General features: G+C 49.0%; 1 protein-coding gene across 1 annotated transcript in view; it reads right to left on the reverse strand.

Moving 5' to 3' along the window:
- Window positions 1-9,346: 9,346 nt before the first annotated feature.
- Window positions 9,347-17,496, reverse strand: part of LOC144177743 (uncharacterized) — a 105,452-nt gene continuing 97,302 nt past the window's right edge. The window contains exon 5 of the mRNA XM_077705323.1: window positions 9,347-9,791. Within this exon, the coding sequence (XP_077561449.1) occupies window positions 9,347-9,791 (445 nt within the window). The remainder of the gene's footprint in view (window positions 9,792-17,496) is intronic.

Consider the following 17,496-nt stretch of genomic DNA (forward strand, 5'->3'; position numbering starts at 1 on the left):
GTCGCAACTTGTTCGCGTGGACAAGTCTCTCGTTACCTTCTTCATCACGTACTACATAGCTATCGTTACGCTGCCTCTCTTTTATTGTGACAGGACCCGTCCACTTTGGTTGCATCTTTCCACCGGCATCCGTCTGCACAACCAGAACCTCATCCCCTACCCTAAATTCCTTCTTCCTGGCTCGCAGGTTATACTTCTGCGTATAGGCCTGTTGAAGTCTCGAGCTTCGTTCGTTGACCACCTCGGCCGCAGCGCTCATTCTCTCCCTCAGTTCCATGAGATAGCCAGCCGCTGGCTTATTCAGACCCGATGGGGGAGCCCATTCGCCGGTCCATGACTTGCGCAGAATGCTCAGAGGCCCTTGGGGAACTCGGCCGTACATTAATTCAAACGGTGACACACCTGTTACATCATGCGGCACTTCCCGGTAGGCCCAGAGTAAGCATGGAACATAGCGGTCCCAGTCACCGCCGTGTTCATCTATCACGTGGCGAAGCGTCGCCTTGAAGGTACCGTTCCACCTCTCGACAATCCCATTGCTTTAAGGGTGCTCTGGAGTCGCGAAACGCACACTTACGCCCAACCTCTCCATGAGTTCTGCAGTCAACTTGGCGGTGAAGTTGGTGCCTTGGTCGCTACATATTAGCTGCGGCGTGCCACATCGTGAAAAAACCTCGATCAAGCCCTGGCAAGTGGCTTTTGCTGTTAAGGACCTCAGCGGAATCACCTCCGCCCACCTGGTGCAGAGGTCGACCACGCTAAGTGCGTACTTATGACCCCGCGCTGAACCTGGCTCGAGCGGCCCTATGCAATCCAGGTATACCACTTCGAATGGTGTACTCGGTCTCGTGAGTGGCGTAATAGGGACTCGATCTGTCACGAGCTTACGAGAATGAACCTGACAGCCATGACAAGTTTGGCAGTGCCGTCGGACGTCGGAAGCTACCCCCGGCCAGAAAAAGGAGTTTTTTATACGCCCCTTCGTCTTCTTCTGGGAGAAGTGGCCGGCACATGGGCTATCATGTGCTAACCCAAGCACTTCCGCGCGCCGCAATTTGGGAACCACGAGTTGTAAACAAGTTTTGCCCTCTACCACGTCCTTGTGGTAGAGCAGCCCTTCTTGAATTATCATACCGTGCGTCCCCTCCCTAGCTTGGCGCCAGGACTCTGCGAGGGACTCGTCGCTCCTCTGCTCCGCCGCGAACGACCTTTCAGTTTCGGGAAGGAAACCCTCGGCCTCGCTGTAACCCGTATCGCTTCCCTCGCCCGTCAGTGGCTCACCGTTCCCGGCCGTCAAAACATTCCCCGGGCGCGTTCGAACCACGTCTCCTCTCTCTTCAACAGTGGCGGGCAACGGTTCTTTAGGGGTCGTCGACTCAGAAGTCACAGCGGCGGCACTTGCATTAGGCATGCAGCTAAGCCCGTCAGCTGGCCGCTGAAAAGTTGGCTTGTACGAATCCGCATGCGTCCATGAGCCGCCACTAGCCGCCGACGCACTTGTGGTACCGCTTAATCTTCCATCCCCCAACGGGGTACCGCCGACCGGTCCCGACACAAGTGAGCTCGCGTTATCTTTCCTACTCACGCCTTCGGCAGCTTCCTGAATCGTCTGCTCTGCTACAATTTCTTCTTCCAATCGCACCTGCTCCCTTAGCTCCGTTTCCAGATCCAGCGCATTCGCACGCAGGTCTCCAAAAACATCGGGAGTGATTAGGGCCCCCACGTTACTGTCAAGTTCCTCTGTCACTGCACAGAGCACCTCCATCCGCTGAGTTGCGCTTCCCGATGCGTCGGGGACCCCAAGAGGAATATACATAAGGTCTGCCGTGACTGACTTCCCAAAGGCACCCGTGAGCTTCACCTTCCCGCTACTCTGCCCCAAAATTTCAGTGGGCACGTCACCAGCTTTGATTACTGTGATGTCAGCACCAGAGTCAACACGAGCGGTGCACAATTTATCACCAATGAGTACCTTTACCCACGGGCCATTCTTTGGGAGAGTGAAGTTGCTGTCGCGACTCACTCGTTTGACACTCTCTCGCCGGTTGTCAAAGTTTCCGGCCACCACCCTTAAAACGTCCGCGTCTGGGTTCCAGCCCGACCTGCAGTTTCTCTTGTAATGCCCGTGCTGGCCGCACCCAAAACAACGAACTGAGTTCGCACGCGTATCTGGCCCGCGGGGAGACCTGTCCCGATTTCCACTCGGTTGCTGCCCACCGCTGACCGGTGGTGCCGCTCCCTGTGTAGAATACGAGACACTCTCTTCAAAGTTTGCCGCGATCTCGGCTATTTCTTTTGCCGGCATCCATCCCTTCAGCTCGCTTTGGGTGACATAGGCCCTGAGATTCTCTGGCATTAGCTGCTTTAGCCTATCAGCAACCAGAAGTTTCTGAAGCCGCTCAAACGTCTCAACGTTCCTGCTCCGCAGGTAGCACGAAAACATTGTTTCAAGTCTCGTGGCCACCTGGCTCCACGACTCGCCCTCCTGCCTGGTGACCGCTAAAAACATCCTGCGGTATTCGTGTGCGGTCATACGAAGCTCTCCGAGGACTCTTCAGTTGTTTGTACGGCATGATTTTACCGTTGGCCTGGTTAGCGATGAATGCGCCAATTTTTTCGTTCAGGTACGGGAGAAGTATAGTGCCCTGAATTTCTTCAGGAATGTTTAGGGAACTAAAAAGGGCGTCCACCGTCTTAAACCACGCGGGAATAAGAGCGTTCTCGGTCGGCATCGGGGCAAGAGCGGTCTTTAGATTTTTTGCGTGCCGCGCGATACCAGTTCTCTCACTTTCGAGCTCGCTGTTCCGTTGTGACATCTGTGCGGCTTTGAGAGTCATCATCTCGAGCTGCAGCTTCAATAGCTTCATTTCTGTTTGCACGCTATCAGAACCAAGGTCCGCTGCCGTACCGGCAGGCGACTCGACAACCTCGGTATCCATTTTCTCTGACTCCGTACACGCTCCCGAACGCAACTGCATGCACAAAAAGGACCTCAGGAGATGCAAAAAAAAAATGTGTGGCCTCACCCTGAAAACGTGCCATGCGTAGCGCCCGGTTGTCCGCACATAGTAACACACGCCAGTTCGTGATTCAGGAAGACGACAGCAACGCTCCGTCCAGCTGATCTCGTCGACGAAACGTTCACCTGATAGTCGTCCTAGCAACCACTTGTCCACCGCCAACACTGACGAAAGGCCACGACTCCAGTCCCACAGCCGTGAATCTTTGGAATTGGACTCCGCTGCTCTCTCGACGCACACGATAACTCCAGTTACCTCCTGTGCAGAGCAACAACTGCTTCAAAGCGCTCCTCTTCTGACATTCCAAGAAGTACCGCTACGTCGAGGTCGCTCCCAGGTTCACTCGTCCGCCACGAGCAGTTTTTTTTTGACACCCACACGAAGAAGACGCAGTCCAGTTTTGTGCCGCAAGGCGTCTTCTTGAAGTCTCCACGTCGAGGTTTACGCGAGCAGTGCACCAACAGCTGTCGTTACCCGTCAGACGCACCAACGTCTGACGATTTCCGAGGAATCTCCCCTTCCGACGCTCCTCTGCCAGCCGGCTCCTTGACGCACCAACGTCGAGGTTTACGCATGCAGTGCACCAACAGCTGCAGCCACCCGTTAGACGCACCAACGTCTGACGATTTCCGAGGAATCTCCCCTTCCGACGCTCCTCTGCCAGCCGGCTCCTTGACGCACCAACGTCGAGGTTTACGCGTGCAGTGCACCAACACTTGCACCTTTCGTGAGAGAAACCGACGTTATGACACCTCCAAATCTCTCCGCCGTCGACTTGCCTTGCTGATCTTCGGCTCCCCTGTCTTCGAACTGCGGGGCTAGCCAATCCTGTCGACTGCGCCAGTTAAATGTAGATTGACGGATTGTTGGTAATTCCGTTGTTCTTGAATTGGCGCCCCCTCGATGATCCGAGAACCGGTGGTGCAGTCGAAGACAACGAAGCCTATTCCAGTGGCAGTAGACTTTAATGTACGGAGAGTCAGGGATGTAAACAGTGCGTGAGACGACGGCGTTCACCCCGGCGTGCACCAACACAACCGTCCCTCGTGTCGTCCCACCGCCGTCTCCCCCAGAATGCCCCGATCCACATCAAACACAGCATACACAAATCACAACTTCATATGCTGCCCAATCACAGCCAAGAACACAGGTACTCTCCATTCGCCCCGACTCTTCATCCTCGCCATTGGTCCTGCCTGAATCCCGTCACCTCCTCACCCTACTGCCCCTTTAGGTGGAGGAAAGACGTTCTCACGGGAAAGGAAGAGTCAACGCCCTGACAGCCACTAAACGTTACCGCGTCGCCATCGCCGGCGCCTGGCTTACTGAGGCTAAGTACTGCTAGACAAGGCCGGCTCCTCAGATCATCCGCCACAAACGCGCGCCGCGTCCGCTGTCAAACGGCGTCGAGCATAGATCAACACGGCGACGTCTCGTCCCGCTAACGACGGAAGCACTCGGTGTGTCTCGCCGCCCCGCGCCCCCGGTACCGTCCTCAGCCGACAACAACAACAGTGAGGGAAACCGCAAAGCATTGCGCCGCCGCCGCCGCCGCCGGCGGCTTTAGGCGCCGGGCACAACTCCCGGGCAATTTTAAATGCAGAGCATTTTAGTAACTCACGATGTCACCCGCGTTGGCGTCCGTAGTCCGCGTCCGAATCACTCCCCCTACACTACATAAATACTTGCCGGCGCCAGGTTTCCATCCTACCACTCTGCGGGCGGAACGCAAGGTGCACGGTACTCTACCAACTGAGCCACAAAGCCGACACAGAACGGAAGGTTACGAACGTGCCTTATATCCTTGACTCATTCAACCGTCGGCCAGAGGTGCGCCCTCTCCCCCGCGTCCTCCTCGCCTTCTCTCCGCTCGCAACGCCCTCTCTCGCCGCGTTCGGTTCGGGCGCACAACAGGTGGGGACGTGCGCAACACCCTCTCTCGCCGCGTTAGGTTCGCGCGCAAGAACAGGTGGGGCGCTCGCATCGCGCTCTCTCGCCGCGGTCGGTTCGCGCTTAAACCACATATGTCGTTCGCGCGCGCTGCGGTCGCTAACATCTGTGGCGTGATCGTGACGTCAGCATCACGCGTTCTCGTGGTGGCGATTTCGGCGCTATAACACTCTCTCGCGAGGGGCATTGGATTGGATTCGATTGGACTGGCTTGGATTGGCTTGGATTTGGATTGGATTGGATTAAAGTGGATTGTGTTGGATTGTGTTGCGTCATAGCCGCGCCACGTTGCGTCATAGCCGCTCCACGTTGCGTCATATCCGCGGCAGGGGGTTCACGGCACGTTTCACCATCAACTTCATCGACAATGTCTACGCTGGAAGACAACAATTACAACAACAACAACCAATACGCAATCCATACGAATTGCAGGCGCGAACCCCCGCAGAAATGCTCTGCATTTGATCGTGCCCCTCGCGAGGGGGATGTTTCTTTTTCCTCTCAAGCAGCCCCCGTCCGAGTGAAAGCGGTGGGAGGCGAACAATGCACACTGCCGTCGCGTTGCAAAGGGGCTCGGGACACAGGAAGGACGTACGCTGACCCCTACTCGCAAAACTTACACCACAACAAGGTAACATACATCAATGACATACACCAACTTAACTAGGTCTATTATAACAATGTGCTTTAAAAATGCCCTTAACATGTCCTGTTTTCACTCGATACAAGAAAGCTTTCGTAAACAGGTTGATCGGCTTCTGATAGCGGGGTACCCAAAGCAGCTGTTAGCATTGGCAGCAGAATCAATAATGCAGAGAATAAAAAGAGAGGAACGGGACAGCCAAGCAGATGTAGAAGGCAACAAATGCCATAAACCTACTGTTATTCCTTACATGCACCGGATAGCGCCCCATTTGAAAAAGATAGGAAAAACAGCTAGCGTAAAATTTGTATTTTCTGCTCCCAACAAGCTTTCTTCCATGTGTTGGAGAATAAATAAAACCAAAAGAACAATGTCGTCTGGCTCCGTAAGGCACGATAACCGGTTGTTGAATGTGTTAAAGGCATGGTCTATTCTGTTCCTCTGTCCTGTGGGAAAACGTACGAAGGCCGAACTGGACGATGCCTCAATGAAAGATTAAAAAACATAACTATAACGTACATAAGGGATTAGTGGCCACTTCGGTTACCACTATCGGGATTGCCGAAGCTGCGGCCCAATCTTTCAAAAAACACAGGTCATATAAAGACACAAAGATAGCATAACCAGAGACATAGCTGATGCCGCAGAAATATTGCGCAGAAACGAAAAATGTCTTCCCATTCCCTCCTTGTCCCTCTCGCAGAAAGAAAATAATTATCTGTCCCTCAGTAGTATACCCGTTATACCTCGGTGGAATGGGAAGGGTTTCAGTTCATGAACCCGTTTAATAAAGCACAGCAAGTGTTTGTGGCACATGCCGTCGGTGAAGCGTGACGACCGGTTTGGTTATTTCCAGTTTTCGTGTTATTTTCTACTTTTCTTGTGTTTTTGACTATTCACATATATATGTCAAAAGCCGAGGAATAAAGTCAGTTGTAAGTCAGCGCCCGTGGTTGTCACCTTCGTTTTCTTGTGTTTTGTCTGTGTTGAGCTGTTCCCCTATTGCAATCATGCACCAACTCGCCCAAGCCTTAACTCTTGGCTTTTATGATATTCATTGCCGCTATAGATTTCATTTCAATAGATTTATATTTCTTTCTTTATTTATTTATTTATATAAAAATACTGCCAATCTCGTGAGAGGTCATAGCAGGTGGGCAAAATATGTACAGTGCTCAGGGATTGAAACGCGACATTGCGAGCCCGTGGCCTGTGGTACATGCAGCGCCGCCCGTGGAAACTAGGTGTTGCATTGTGGTATACCGCGAGGGTGAGAGCGTTTTGACCATAAGCTTGCTGCTTCCGGTTGCCAATAAGCGGGGCCAGCGGGGCTGTGGTTCCCCGCAGCGACAGTGGTGCGCTGCGAGCCTGGAGCGCGGGAGCGCGTTTGTGCGCCGGTGGTAGCCGCCCGGCGGGCCACGCAACCAGTTTCGCGACATCGTCTGCTCGCGCGCTCTTGTTACGCGTGCCCTTCAGATGCGACACAGATAATGTGCATGTTAGGCATGGTCACGCTTATCTGAATAAAACGAGCGTCTGCAAGAAGGAACAGCCAACTTTATTTCATGATATAAACTAAAAATGATGAGAGCCAACGAAGTACTAATGCACCGCACCACACGCGAACGTGCCTGCAAAGGCGTCTTTCTTTTTTTCGGTTTACATCCTGGAATGACATTTGCTGCACCTTCATGCAGACGATCGTTTTATTGAGATAAGCGTGACCCTGCATTACAAGAACATTACTGTGTCGCATCGGAAGGGCACGTGTAACAAGAGCGCGCGCACACGATGTCGCGAAATCCGCGGCGCGCACAGCCGGGCTACTACCGTCGGCGCACAAACGCGTTCCAGCGCTCCAGGCTCGCAGCTCCCCGCTGTCGCTGCGGGGAACCACAGTCCCGCTCATTGGAAACTGGAAGCAGTAAGCCTATGGTCAACACGCTCTCATCCTCGCGGTATACCACAATGCAACACCTAGCTTCCACGGGCGTCCACGGGCGGCGCTGCATGTGCCGCCGTACACGCGCTCGCAGTGTCGCGTTTCAATCCGTGAGCACTGTATGTTAAAGTCCAAAAATAACCATCACAGAATGGGACAGTCAGTACTAAAAGCATAGTTATACAGCCCGCAATAATAATGTATAATAACAGAACGGTTTCAGTATCATGGTGTGTATATTACACTCTGACATGGAATATTACTGGCATTATACAACTTGACATCACTAAAAGCGAAGTCACACACTTTTATGACTGAAAAAGTTTACATTTGGTTGACCCTTCCAGCAACATATACAGGCATAAACGGAATCGTTCTGTAAAAGACTAATAACTCAGAATAACACATACAAACAGACGACGACGACAGTAGTCAGAGTCGCCATCGTCTGTTGTGATCGTCATCGTTATTGTCTGTTACACGACACAGATCTCAGAGTGTATTAATTCCAGTAATATGCCATGTAAGGGTGTAATACGGGAATAAATGAGAGCTTTTGATCTAGCACAACGCCTAAAAACTTGTGCTGCTGCTTCACAGGCACAGCTATTCGAATGAGCTGGACGGTGGGCTCAGGGTGAATACCACGCCTCTTGGAAAATGAGACACATGTGCTCTTTTGAGGATTTAGCTTAAAGTTATCTTCGTCTGCCCGTTTTACAAGCTTTTTCGTGATAAGTTAAATCTGTGGTTCACAGATAGACAGGTTACGGTACCGGAAACTGATATGAACATCATTCACATAAATGGACTAAAAAATGGTACGGTGGTACAGTGCTTTTGTAACTGCGTTTATCTTTGGTATAAAAACTGTGGAAATAAGTACTCCACACTGAGCAACACCGTTTTCTTGCATATACAGTGCGGATACTGCAGCCCCGACCCTCTCTGAATATTCGTTCAGACAGATAGCTGTCAAGGATGCTACGCTTACTCCAACAAATAACAAAATATTTCAGATCCCGCAAGATGCCCTAGTGCCAGGCAGTGTCTTATGCTTTTTCTAGCTTTTTCTAGATAAAAAATATTGTCATACAATACTGCTTGCTAACTGAGGCATTTTTTACATTAGATTCAAGAGCGATAACCTGGTCAGTTTTTCCATCTGCCCGACCGAAAGCCGGCCTAGCAGCTGTGGAGAATACCATTGTATTCCAGGAAGTATAGTAACGTTCTATTGATCATTTTTTCGGGCAGCTTACACAAGCAACTGGTTAGGGAAATACGCCGATAACTTGAAATACCCTCGAGCTGGTGCGTCGTCGAGACCGTCGGGCGACGTCCTTTTATCCCACGAACGATGAGATGACGTCCTTAATTATGATTTAAGTATTTCCCATTCCTCTCGAAAAAACCTATGGTATTGCCCTTTATACTAACTTAGGTTGCCCTCTCGCAACAAGCTTTAAACGCGCGCGGTTTAGTTTCTGTCAATGTTATCGGGCTAGGATTCCCCCCTCTTCACCGAGCTTATATTTTCAGTCCAAAATAGCGAGGTTTTGAGACACGTTATAATTTTAGGGTCTAATAATAAAAAGTAAAAAAAAAACTACGTAATGTGTCCTCTGGCGTAGTTTCCTTGGAGGCAAAGTAATTCTTAAACGTTGTCTCTGCGTACAAACTATTGCAGCGGCTTGTAAAAAAGCAATGCAATGATCACACAGCGTAGTATGCAAGCTTTACAATTTCCAAGCGCACATGAAACAAGAGTGCAGAGAAGAGGTCCTCTGATTAGTTGTAAGGAGATAGCCAGAACACCGTCGAGTTAGCCGACTGCGGCCTGACATAAGTGAGGTCCTCCCCGCGGTCTTTCCTTGCAGTGAGTTCGGCGACGCTCAGAATGGGAACGTCGGGCGGGACCAAGTCCGACGTACCGAAGAGAACCGACCGCGACATCTGTCCAAACGCATTGTCGAGGTCGCGGATGTTTGTTTCGTTGAACTCGACGAGCGCAGGCAGGGGATCGTAGCTTGCCCTCTCGCGCCACTTGTCCAAGGTGTGTATGGCGTACGCATTGCGCCAGTCCGCGTAGGCGTGTGGCGCGTACAGCACTAACAGCATGTCATCGCCACACTCAAGGCGGTAGGGCATGCAGTGCACCAGGTGAGAGTGACTTCTTAGTACCATGATGTGGGGCAGGACACCAGCGTTGTAGTACCATAAGGATCCGTTGTAGCTGCACAGGGTTTAAACACTGAGAATAAATTTCCACATTTTTGGCAGCACTATCACAGTTTACGATGTACGCTTAGGTTGTTTTCACCACAGAGGTAAAGTATGCCCAATTGAAGTCGCGAATTGTGCAACTTCGATGACTAACAAAGTCCAACATTGGTTCGACCGAACTCGTACCTTCGCGCAGGCCAACAGCAAGGCGTGGACGCCGTTTTGCATTGCAAAATGTCACAGCGGTCATGCTCTTTTTTATTCAAACTGGGTGGTCGTCCATGTAATTCATGAAACTTGCAAATTTGCCCACGAGAAATCACCATTCTGGAGAAATGTGTTGATGACGCCCTACCGGGACTACCACCCTGCTTGTGACAGCGCTAATTAGAAAATCTGGACACAAAGATAGTTCCCTTAATACAGAGCAACGAATTTATCTCGGCCGAATATCATGTGAGACATTTTTGCCATACCATATATTATTTAAACAGGTTACTCGGGGAGATCTTTACATTCACAGTAATTACATACGAAAAAGTACCACCATCTATGTTATGCCTGCTAACTTCCTCTACTATAACACGTGATTCACTAGAAGCACTGCAAACGCGAGAGAAGTAAAAAATTGGCCGCGTATCTGCTCCTTTCGTTGCAAATGACGTCAAAAGACGATAGTCTTTATCGGCTTTTGCGAAGTAAATGCCTCCCTTCGCTTTACCGCTCACCTCTCATGTTGTTCCTCTTGCGTCGCGCTCTTCCCGAGGTAAAGGCGCCAAATGTTTGCTTAAATCATTTTAAATTTCCCGCTTTCCAATGCTCCAAACCGGGTGTCTCGATGCGGACGCTGCCGTACGGCGAAGAGGCGCGTTAATCGAGGCACCCTACTTCAACGTTTATAGAACCGCGTTTCCCTACTCCACGTGCGTTGCAAGCAGAACGTGGAAACTATCTAGTGGAACCTTGCGCAACTGTTGCCGGTTGATTTCTTAAAATGGCGCCAGAAGCTATAGTGGCGCGGGCGACAGCAGGCCACGGCGGAGTGAATTCTTTTTCTGCAGTTGATGAAGTATTTTATTTCGCAAATGTCAAGCATGTTTGAACTTTTATAAAGGAACACTGCAAATATCACTTCTGTATTGATTTGTTGTCTCATATTTGCGTAATGTCTTGTTCTTCTTCAACAATGTTGACAAGTATGAACATTACACCGGACCAAGACGGGTAGATTTAGCTGTGACTATATAAGACTATTGCACAGGCATTGTTTTGCTTTGGCCGGGTGGCTGAATCGAGTCACAGACAGACAGACGGACAGACAGACATACAGACAGACCAAAATTTCTGGGTTTAAGTAGCCCAAGAAAGACTATCGTCTTTAAAAAAGGCCCCAAAAGAAAGCAAATTTTACACACGGGCACAGTGAACGCAAATAATAATTAACGCACCTGCTTACGGCTGGTATATTGTTCCTCAATATACTGCTCCATTCTACTAAGCTGGAGTTGCTTGAATTGAGCTACTAAGAAACCAGCGAGTACCAGGATTTGTACTCTGAACGCGAAGCTATTCACCAGAAGCAGCGCAAATGTTTGAGAACAAATCACAAGGCCCTAACAGCAAGCACTCAGGGGCACACGCGAACAAATGAGCAAGCAGCGCACCCTTCCTGCTCACATACTATCCCTCACAATACTCCACCACTTAACTAAGCTAAAGGTGCTTGCACATAGGCACTAAGCAACCAGCGAACGCAACCATAGTACCGAAGCGGGTCGAAACTCACTGGAATCAGCAGAAACACGATAGAGAGAGCCCCAAAAGTGAGCACCTTGTACACGCCCGCACACAGCGCGCGAATGAACAAGGAACGCAGGCTTCCTCATAAACATTACCCCCCACAAACCTCCGCCACTTTACTGAACTGGGGGTGCTTGAATTGCGCTACTAAGAAACTGTCGAGTCGAAACGTTCTACTCGCAGCACGTGGAAATTCACCAGAGAAAGCGCAAACGCGACAGAAAGAAAAATTGGCCGCGTATCTGCTCCTTTCGTTGCAAATGTCGTCAAAAGACGACAGTCTTTATTGGCTTTTGGGAAGTAAATGCCTCCCTTCGCTTTTCCGCTCACCTCTCATGTTGTTCCTCTTGCGTCGCGCTCCTCCCAAGGTAAACACGCCAAAGGTATGCTTATTTAAATTTCCCGCGTTCCACTGCTCCAAACCGGGTGTCTTGATGCGAACGCTGCCGTACGGCGAAGACGCGCGTTATTCGAGGCGCCCTACTTCAACGTTTATAGAACCGCGTTTCCCTACGCCACGTGCGTTGCAAGCAGAACGTGGAACCTATGTAGTGAAACCTTGCGTAACTGTTGCCGGTTGATTTCTTAAAATGGCGCCAGACGCTATAGGGGCGCGGGCGACAGCAGGCGACGGCCGAGTGAATTCTTTTTCTGCAGTTGATGAAGTATTTAATTTCTCAAAAGTCAACCATGTTTGATTTTTTTATAAAGGAACACTGCAAATATCACTTCTGTATTGATTTGTTGTCTCATATTTGCGTAATGTCTTGTTCTTCTTCAACAAATTTTGACAAATATGAACATTACACCGGACGTAGACGGGTAGATTTAGCTGTGACTATATAAGACTATTGCGCAGGCATTGTTTTGCTTTGCATGCCAGGTGGCGTGTATGGGTATTTGAAGGAAAAAAATTCCCCCGCATTTCCCCGAGGGGGAGAATGTGAAAGTGCGAATGCACGGTTGTCGGCCCGCTTGCGGCGCTTGCGCTCGGCCCCCGCAGCCCACCGCCTCGCCGCCTTCTCTTCCATCTCTTCCATCGGGTTTGTAGTATCACGTGTACACCACGCAGTTATCAAGCCGCTATAACGCCGATGAGTCGCCAACGCACGCCGCTGACGACGTAGTTTGAGTGCGTTAAAGATATAAGGCGCGTTCTGACACCGATATCAGCGTCGCGTCCGTGGCTTATTCGGTAGAGCGTCGGGCTGCGGCCCGCAAAGTCCTCGGATCGAAACCTGGCGCCGGATGCTGTTTCTTTCTTAAATATAGAGGAGAACTGCGGACGCCGCCGCCGGCGGTGGATGGTTTGGGGTCGCTTATAAAGAGCATTCGCTCTTAAAAGTTATCACGGCCCGTTTTCTATTCGCACGTTTTTCTGGAGAGTACCTGTCCTCTGTGACACGCAAAAAACTGTATAAGGACATTTGCGATGTTGTTTTCCCCGTCCCTATGTATAGGTATAATTACCGTGCTGGGCCAGGCCAAAATGTGCTAAAGCGCGTCAAAAGAATGGAGGTTCACTCTGGTGTGAAAACCTTTTTCTTCAAATTACACACAGGCACCTTGTCTGTTGGAACATGGATGCAGGATAGAGGGATATCTGTGCCATGGGGAACTCAGTGTTCAATTTGTAAACAACCAGAAACGATAGAGCACGTTTTTCTGCATTGTTGGGCTGCGGTATTTTTGTGGGATGTCCTCCAGAGGACCCTTCATAAAGATTTCCCGCTGAGCCCCCATGGCATACGCTATCTAGCGGTCGAAAACGAGGAGGGGGCGCCCTTGGACCTCGTTATGTTGGTGGCCTTGCATAGCATATGGCGCTCGCGCATGGCCTGGCTCCACGGTGATGTGGACGCCCGACCTACGCGGCAATGTTTTCGTGAGTCTATATCCCAGTACGTAGAAGTCCAGAAGCGCAAGGCATACACTCCTGAGTGGCTGTCAAGGATAGAACCTTTGACTATGCTTAGGGAATTTTAGAGAGACATCAGCCTTCATATAGGTTGGTGGCTTGTCGCTCGAGTTGCTCATGTGAATAAGTTTGTTTTGTGTTTCTGTGTTGTGTCGAAGACCGGCATTAAAGAAAAAAAAAAAAGCTTTGGCCGGGTGGCTGAATCGAGTCACAGACAGACAGACGGACAGACAGACATACAGACAGACCAAAATTTCTGGGTTTAAGTAGCCCAAGAAAGACTATCGTCTTTAAAAAAAAGGCTCTAAAATCAAGCGTATTGTGCTCAAGGTCACACTGCGCGAGAATTGGCAAGCAGCTCACCCTTAGTCGTAAAATATTGCCCCTCACTCACTAATTTGTCCTCACTCACCCACTTAATTTCCCTCACACAGGTCAATGTTTGCCCTCGCTTGCGGACACTTTACTAAGCTGGAGGGGCTTGAACGTAGCTGCTTAGAAACAAGCAAGTGGCAATGTGAACGCGACGGTATTCACAGAAAGCAGCGCAAAACTCGAGATAAGAAGAAAAAAAAACTGTCAAAAAGCAAGCACAATTTACGCATGGGCACACTGCGCGCAGATGAGCAAGGACCACGCACTTCCTGCCTAAATATTATCCGTCACAGTACTCCGACCCCTTAGGTGCTTGGACTTAGCTAATAAGAAACCAAGGAATACAAGATTTGCACTCTGGAAGATATCACAATAACAAAGATTAGCGCAAATGCGAAACAAGGAAAATACCCCAAAACCAAAAATATTGTAGTCACGTTGACACTGCGCGCGAATAAGCGGGGTAGGCGTCCTTCCTTCTTACATATTGCCCTTCCGAATACCCTGCCTCACTAAACAGCAGGTTCTTCAACTTAGCTGATGGAGAACCTCGTTGTATCGGACTCTGATATAGCGAACTAAATGCGAAGTTCGCTTGGTCACGCTTCATTTTACTGGCAACTATTCTTTTTATAACGGAACCAAACCTCGAGTGCCGCGCGGTATCGGCTATGACGAAGAAACATTTGGTCCTCACGAGGCTCAAAACTCGAAAGCTAGCACAATAAAAGCAACATCTAAGAAAGTGAGACAAAACAACCATTTTTAGTAGCTTAAAGGGATAGACAACAGATTTTTGTCGCGTATGTGTTCTCTAGCTCATATGAAAGCCAGCGTTTTATATAGCCCCGTAACAACAAGCAATTTGTAAACAAATTAGGGGAAATAATTTTAATTTGGCAGCAAACTTTCTGAAATCGGAAGTGTGGCGGTTCGTAGTGTCGAAACTTGATACTACAATATGTGTCCCTCTCACCTGATCTGCAAACCTAGCAGCTACTGTAACTGCTGAAACGTTTATTGAAATATTGAATACCTTTTAATACCAGTATTTGTACTAGGTTAAATTGTAAAATATTTATTTCTAAACATTATTTTGAAAATTTTAAAAACTCCGCCCACCGTCGCTGGGGTGCTCTCGGTGTGTCTAACTGAGCCGCCATGCCCAGAATAAACGGAAGCGTTCAGTAAACAGACCCAGTGAAGGAGCTTTGACGATTCTGCCTGAGTCAGGAGCTTTTTTTCTGCCAAAATATTTGATTTCAGTGTTCAAATACGCCGACGGCGGCTTTAAAAAAAACGTCGCGCCCGGGGAGAGTCGAACTTCCCACCCCCACAACGTGAAGCTAGATTCTACCTAACGTCTATCCGAACAGATGGCGCTATCTATCCGAACAGATGGCGCAAAAACACACATAAAGGAACAGGAAAGCCTGGGTTTCAAACTTTTTTAGCTAGGGGCAAGTTTTTAAATATCGTTTTTCATTTCGCATACAGACAAGAGCTTGTTGCCGAGCTACTCTATGTCATGGTTGCAGCATTATTTTTGGTTAGGGACACATACGGCTCGTAGATCTAAAAATTTCAATTTAAGAAGTTCTAGGGCGTTATCAGCAAAACCGTTTCTCGTCAAGGTGCTTTAAGTGATGCCCTTTCATTTGGGATAGAGAATATATACTAGACAAAAATCGGTTGTCTGTCCCTTTAGGGCACTTCATTGAGTAGACACTGTGAAAAACTTCATTCCACTCAGACTGAAAATCCACAGGGCGAAGGCCACATCCTCCTTCAAGTAAATAAGAAACCCGGCTTGTTTCGCTCAATGAACTTTTTCTGTTGTAATTTCACTTTATCGCGTTCCGGTCTGTTTACTTTCAAATACCACAAGGAGATAGATAAGGGCTACATCGTTTATGGTGGGTTCGAAGCATAGAACATTGTTTTTTTTATCTAGGATTGTTGCGCAAGTGAGGTTGCCGATTGTTTTCGAGCAGATTTTTATTTTGTCGGTTCCACCAAATATCGGATTTAACGAACAAATTTACTTCCCCGATACTATACTAAAACCCGGTTATAGCAAACTGTAATATGCACCGCGATAAGTGTGATATATACGATAGTTCGATATAGCCGACCGTCTATAACGATTTTTTTTTGTTACGAGTTCATAATATGCGGGATTCCTCCTGGCATTCTCACGTAGAGAAACAAACTACCAAACTATGCCCTTACCTTACACAAAACAACCCATTTGCTGCACGCAATTACGCTACCTTCCGCCTTAACCCTTTGAGGGTCGAATTTTTTGCCAAATGCGGCCTTTTACGTTCAATTTTTGTTATTGCTGATTTAAATTCTTTGGATGAATCTATCTAGAAAAAAATTATCATAACTTTTTTTTATGGTAGCCATAAAGTGTCAAAAATATCGTGTAAATTTTCGTATTTTCTTTCGGGTAATCATAAAGTTACAAAAAAATCGTTTGTGTTGTTACATGCATTTGGTTTATTCATGACTACAACAAGAAAAATTCCAAATCAAGACGAGAGAGTAACAATCCGGCACCTTTTGAGTGAATCGAAATCAGATAGACATCAGTTTCGCGGTCGCAATAAGCGAAAAGTGCCCGGAGGACGGTACCAAAAACCAGCCGGTGCGCACGTGCGCGTGGCCAGATGCGCGAGCGATAGACGGCGCATCGACCCTATATAACGCAGGAGATCACAAGGGAAAAATTATTCGATAATACCAAAGGGCGTACATTTCTTTTTGAAGCCCGGGCGGGTTGCTTGCGGACAAAAACGCTTATCCGCGAGCCGGTACAGGAATAACTATGCGCAGGCTGCGGAAAGGAGCCAGAAACCACGCGACGTATTGTAACGGAGTGCAAAAGCATCCGTCCAGTCCTCGGTGAGGGATCCATCCAGCTTCCGGAGGCCCTTGGCTTTAAGGTTAGCGGAAAAGTGAATTGGAAAGCAGTAGAGGTTAGTAAAAGAAGGTTAGAATGTTGGTGGGAAAAGAGCAGAGAACAATCTCGGAAGACATGCGGACAAAGAAGTCAGACTAGCACAAAAGTGTCGTAGAAGTAGTTTCTTTGCATTTCCTTTTATTTTGATATATATATTTTTAAATTTTGTTTGTATTTTTGGCGACGTGATTGTTCAGTGGCGTTGCTACTAAGGCCGCTGTGACACGCCACCCCGTTACAAAGGGGAAGCCGCTAATCATCATCATCATCATCACGCCTCGAGCTTCGCGATCGCTGCGCCGCCTGCCGCCGCTTTTCCACGGCGTTGACGGGATTTGCGCTGCGTGGCTGATAGGGGCTCGTGCAGTGTTTTGGTTCTGCTTCGCTTCGTTTCGCCTTTCCGCCTATAGTGACGTCTATAGGCAAAGAGTACGTTTAGGTCACTTAACAAGCAGCTGCGTCTTCGTAGAGTACGCGATCGCCTGCAAGAGCTACCCGGGGACGCGGTTCTGCGCGCTTCGTCGCTGCTCTTCCGGGCGTCAGCGACGGTAGCAACATATCAACCCTGTCACCTCCAAAACATCAGGCACAAATGAATTCTACTGTCGCCTCGTTTAGACCTGATACTGGCAAAATGAGAGGTTGGCTTTATTT

Source organism: Haemaphysalis longicornis, unplaced genomic scaffold (genome assembly GCF_048455015.1).
Source record: "Haemaphysalis longicornis isolate Haplotype H1 unplaced genomic scaffold, Haemaphysalis longicornis Haplotype H1 scaffold_30, whole genome shotgun sequence".
NCBI lineage: Eukaryota > Metazoa > Arthropoda > Arachnida > Ixodida > Ixodidae > Haemaphysalis > Haemaphysalis longicornis.